The 5,394-nt window shown below is 36.7% G+C and overlaps 1 protein-coding gene across 1 annotated transcript; it reads right to left on the bottom strand.

Annotated features, from left to right (window-relative positions):
- Positions 1–4,607: 4,607 nt before the first annotated feature.
- On the bottom strand, positions 4,608–4,985 carry LOC135223978 (craniofacial development protein 2-like). Its single transcript, XM_064262900.1, has one exon. It carries the CDS (start codon positions 4,983–4,985, stop codon positions 4,608–4,610), a length of 378 nt encoding a protein of 125 aa, XP_064118970.1.
- Positions 4,986–5,394: the final 409 nt, after the last annotated feature.

Genomic DNA, 5,394 nt, shown 5'->3' with positions numbered 1-5,394 from the left:
TTATCATAGTCTATTAGTGATGACGTTTCGTGAACAAACATCATTTCAGAGATATCCAAACTGGAAAAGAAAAAAAAAACTGTATCGTCTTCAATAAAATTGAGTGAAAGGGGGTTTCTTCGGTTTACTTCAAGTACCTAATGAGATAATCAATTTCCCAAAAAGGTTTATAGATGCAATTCATGAAACGAAGAAAGATAAAAGTTTGCATATTACTAAAGCTGACATATCCAATTATTTTATAATAATGGATAAAATTAGCTATGTTGAAAAAATGGAAAGCTCACTAGCTGATTCTAGTACTTATATAAAAACTACGGAAAGACTCATTAGCTGATGTCATAAAAAGTTTCAATTCTAAAATAAAAACTATACTAAAGGAATTCAGTTCAATAAAAGAGAAAGACTACATGTACGGATTAATCATGGCCCATAAAAGAGGGTTTCTTATTCGTCTCACTATCAGTTCAACCGCTCCCGTTAGTTATAAACTTCCTAAATATCTAGTTAAATTACTATCAATTATCCCGGGTACTATTTCAAATTCCCATTTATAAAACTGTGTAGATTTCTGTGCTAGACTTTCCCATATTGAATTATCCAGTACTGAAAAATGAACCAGTTTTGATGTGACATCTTTATTTACTAAGTTCCTATTGATGACTTACTTCAATATTTATCACATTTGGACTCGTATAATCTAGAATTACCTTCCAATGTCACTATCAGTTTGATATCCCTGTAGATAAAAAATTGTAAATTCACTTTCAATGGTTATTTTTATGAACACATATTTGGTATAGCCAAGGGGAACCCCATTTCACCACTTGTCTAATATTTATATGGAGTTCTTTGAGTCTAGACTTATTCCAAGAAATTTATTCTATAGGGCAGACAATTGTTTTTGTATTGTAAAAGAAAATGTGAATATTCCTTATTTCTTGCATTGCAATTAATAATCTTGTACCATCCATAAAATTCTCAATTGAATATGAGGAAAATAATTGAATACCATTTTTGAATGTGTTGGCTATTAGAAATAACACCAATATTTGTTTTAATGTATTTAGAAAACCCACGAATAATTTGTCATATATTCATTTTAAGTCTTAATCATGCTAAACAAATTAAGGTGTCAACATTTTCCGGTATGCATCTTAGAGCTCTTAGAATTTGTATACCTGAATTTTCAGAAGATGAGTTTAAAATTATTGGTAAAATTGGAGATTCGTAATGTTACCCTTCATATTTTTTAGAAGTTTGTAAAAATAGAGCAAAAAAAGACATATTACAATCCAACCAGTGTTAACAAAGGAGATTTATTATGTTACCCTCAATATTTTTTGGAACTCAGAAAATAAAGCATAAAAGACACATTACAGTCCAATCAGTGTTAACTCTGTGTATCAGTTCATCCTAATTTCATTTCAGCTGTACCCATTTTAAAATTTTTTGATAAATTGACTAATTAAGAATAACCAACCCAATTCAAACAATATTGTATACAGTATTCCTTGTAAAAATTCTAATAGATTTATATTGTTCAAACATCAAAAGCACTAATATTGATTCCCTTAGCACAAATATGCCATTTCAAGAGGCTTAACAAATAATGGCATTGTGACTCATGGGCTTAAGACAAGCCGTGCAATTAACTGGGATAATTCCTCGATAATCTACAGGGTCAATGATCACTGCAAAAGAAGTCTGTTGGAGTCCATTTTTATTGAAGCCATGTCAACAAGGAATATAAATCTCTATCCTGCATTATCCCTTGATCCTCTTCCCTTGTTTCTTGTACTTAAACTACACACTGCCCAGATTAACAAACTGTAACCCCACCCCCTTCTGCTTTTGTATATAAAGCTCTATCAACTTCTCCTGTATTCAGTGTGAACTTGAAAATGTAGAATAAACTACAAAAGTACTTGTTCAAAGACCTGGTTTCACTCACCTTCTTACATGGATTTTGTGATATTTTCAAGCATGTGTCCCTTCGTGCTACATTGGACTAAGCAGACTGATATAGATAAGACAGTATGTTTACTAGGAAAATATGTACCTGTAGTCCAGCACACCTGAAGAATTAGCAGACCTACCCAAATCAGAAGTACAACTTAAGAGGAAATTAAAAGATTATCCGGGGCAGTGACTGCCTCCCGACCCCCGCAAAAAAAAGTTACAAAAGTACAATTCAATAAATCTCATGTTGGTAAACAATATCAATTTTTTCGCAAAGTAAACATTTTCATAAAAAATATGTTAAACATACAAATACAAAGAAAATGTCTACAAGGTAACTTCTCTCTTCTTCCCAGCTTTATCCCTATTCGGGGTCACCATTTTTAATAAGTCTCTACCATCTACCTCTCTCAGTGTCATTTCCTCCTGTACTCCCTTCTCCCTCATATCATCTCTAATGCAATCTCTTCGCCTGGTCTTAGGTCTTCCTCTCCTTCGTGTTCCATCCACCTCCACGTCCATCACTTCTCTTGCCCTGTGTTGCTCTTCTCTTCTCATCAGGTGGCCAAACCATCTTAACCTTGCCTCTTGCACTTTCTTTGATGCTTCAGTGACCTTAACTGTACCCCTAATATGTTCATTTCTAACCCTGTCCATTTTGGTTACTCCACTCATCCATCTACGCATCCTCATTTCGGTTATGTCCAACTTTCTGCCCTCTGTTTTCTTTAGTGGTGCTGCTTCCAATCCATATGTCATTGCTGGTCTGACCACTGCCTTGTGCACTCTGCCCTTTAATCTTACAGGGACTTCCCTATCACATAGGACTCCAGACACCTTCCTCCAGTTGTTCCAACCACACTGAATCTGGTTGTTAATTTCCTCTGTCATGTTCCCCTCATTGTCAATCACTGAGCCAAGGTACTTGAATTTATGGACCCTTTTGATGTTTCCTCCGCCTAATTTGATTGTTGTTTGCTGGTCGCCATCCAATTCAGTTGTCATATATTCTGTCTTTTTCCTGCTTATCCTTAAACCTCTACTCTCCAAGGCATATTTCCATCTTTCAAGCTTCCCCTCCAGTTCTTCCCTATTCTCAGCTACCAAGACTATGTCATCTGCATAAAGCAGACAACATGGTGGCTCTTCCCTGACATCCTCCATCAACACATCCAACACGATTTTAAACAGAAGTGGGCTCAGAGCGGATCCCTGATGTAGCCCGACTCCAACTTGGAAATTTTCTGTTCTTCCAACTGTAGATCTGATGCTGGTCTTTACATTTCTATACATCTCCGTGATCATTCTGACATACTTCTGCGTCACTCCTCTCCCCCTGAGACATCTCCATATTTCCTGACGTGGTACTCTGTCATATGCCTTCTCAAGATCTATTAAGGCCATATGCAAACCTTTTGCTTCTCTCTGTATTTTTCCATAATTTGTCTCAGAGCGAAAATACCATCCAGAGTACTGAGCCCCTTGATCCTAGTTGCTGTCTGCCAATGAACACTTGTTGTCGTAATCTTTCATCCATAATTCTTTCAAATACCTTTAGTGCATGTGACATGAGTTTTATTTCTCGGTAATTTTCACAACACTGAATGTCCCCTTACTCTTTGAATATTGGGATTAATATACTTTCTCTCCATTTTTCGGGTATCGTCTCACTTTCCATAATCTTTTTTATTAACTGTCACAATATGTCAATTCCTTCCTCATCAAGAGCCTTCGGGCTTCTGCAGGTATGCCATCCGGTCCCACCGCTTTATCATTTTTCATCTTTCCCAGTGCCACTCTAACATCAGCTTTTGTTATTTCTGTGACTGGTCTAAGAAATCTTTAATTTTCTTCATTCAACAAGGCCTCAAAATATTCTTCCCATCTCCTTATTATGTTTCTCTCATTTCTCAGTACATTTCCATCATTATCCTTAACCTGTCTTATGTTTGTTATATCCTTGGTACTCTTATTTCTCATTTGTGCTAGTTTAAAGATCTTTCCTTGCCCTTCCTTGGTATCTAGCTTTTGGTAAAGCTGATCATATGCTCTACTCTTAACAATTACTACAGTTTTCTTTGTTATTTATTTGCTTCCTTATAGGCCATCTAGTCCTCTTCCATTTGGGTCCCCTCTCACCTTTTCTTTGCTTCTCTCTTTTGCTTTGTTACATCCTTCACTTCTTCATTGAACCACCACGTTTCCTTATTTTCGAACATCTTGCCATTACTCTCACCCAATATTTCTCTAGCAACACTCAGTATTATTTCCATTGTTCTGTTCCACCATTCATCAACATCTTCAATTTCATGTGCTATTTCTTCTAAAACTTTTTCTTTAAACTGCCTACAAAATTCAATCTTTTTTTGGCCCCATGCATTTTTTTCTCCCTTATTTGTTCTATTTCCATAACCAAGTCCATCACTTCCAAATGATCTTGCGCACTCACATGGTCTCCTGGTATTACCTTACAATCTTGTACCTCACATAAATCTTGACTTATACATCAAGTAATCTATATGGCTGAACCTTCCGCCGCTTTTGTACTTGACTAGATGTTCTTGCCGCTTGGTGAAAAAAGTGTTCACCAGTACCATATCCTTGGACGCAGCAAAATCAACAATTCTTTCACCCTCTGCATTTCTTTAATCATAGCCATAGCTACCATGAGTATGGCTGATCACATGGTTATTCTGGCCTAAATGCCCATTCAGATCTCCGCTGACAAGGCATTTTTCATCTGCTGGTACCTTTTCAATTTCCTCCTCTAAGTCTGACCAAAAGCGATCTTTCTCTTCATCTGAGCATCCTATCTGGGGTGCATATGCACTAAAGATGTTAACAGTGCAATTTTCAACCATCAGCCTGACCCAGATATTCCTATCATTTCTTCTATTTACTTCAAAGATTTCATTCTTCATTTCACTTGACAGAATTATTCCAACACCATTTCTGCCTTCGCAGAGAATATCTACTCGTCTTGTTTTCATGAGGTCAGCTATTGCCCGCCCTCTTCTTGTCATTGTACCAACATTTAATGTTCCTACTCTTAGTTCTCGAGCTTCGCTTCTTTAGCTGCACTCACTCACGATGCGGTAGCCCTTGCATGTCCACTGAGTTAGGATGTATCTGTGGGTTACTTCCGGGTGATAACCTAGCCCTATTCTCATTGCTTGTAAGACTCATTTCATAAAAGTTCTGGCAGGAGGTTTTACAGATGGATGCCCTTCCTGACTCCAACCCTCCCTATTTATCCGGGCTTGGGACCGGCACTGAGTTGGGCTGGCTTAAAATATCCTAATAGAAAGTATCTATAAGGTAACTAACTTATAATTAAGTCAATGATTTTATGTTTTAAGGTCATCCTTGAACATTTTACTTATGCAAGGGTCCAAATAATAAGGTAAGAATTACAATAGGAAGTAAGTTGTA

Source organism: Macrobrachium nipponense, chromosome 10 (genome assembly GCF_015104395.2).
Source record: "Macrobrachium nipponense isolate FS-2020 chromosome 10, ASM1510439v2, whole genome shotgun sequence".
NCBI lineage: Eukaryota > Metazoa > Arthropoda > Malacostraca > Decapoda > Palaemonidae > Macrobrachium > Macrobrachium nipponense.
This window is presented reverse-complemented; position numbering and strand designations above follow the sequence as displayed.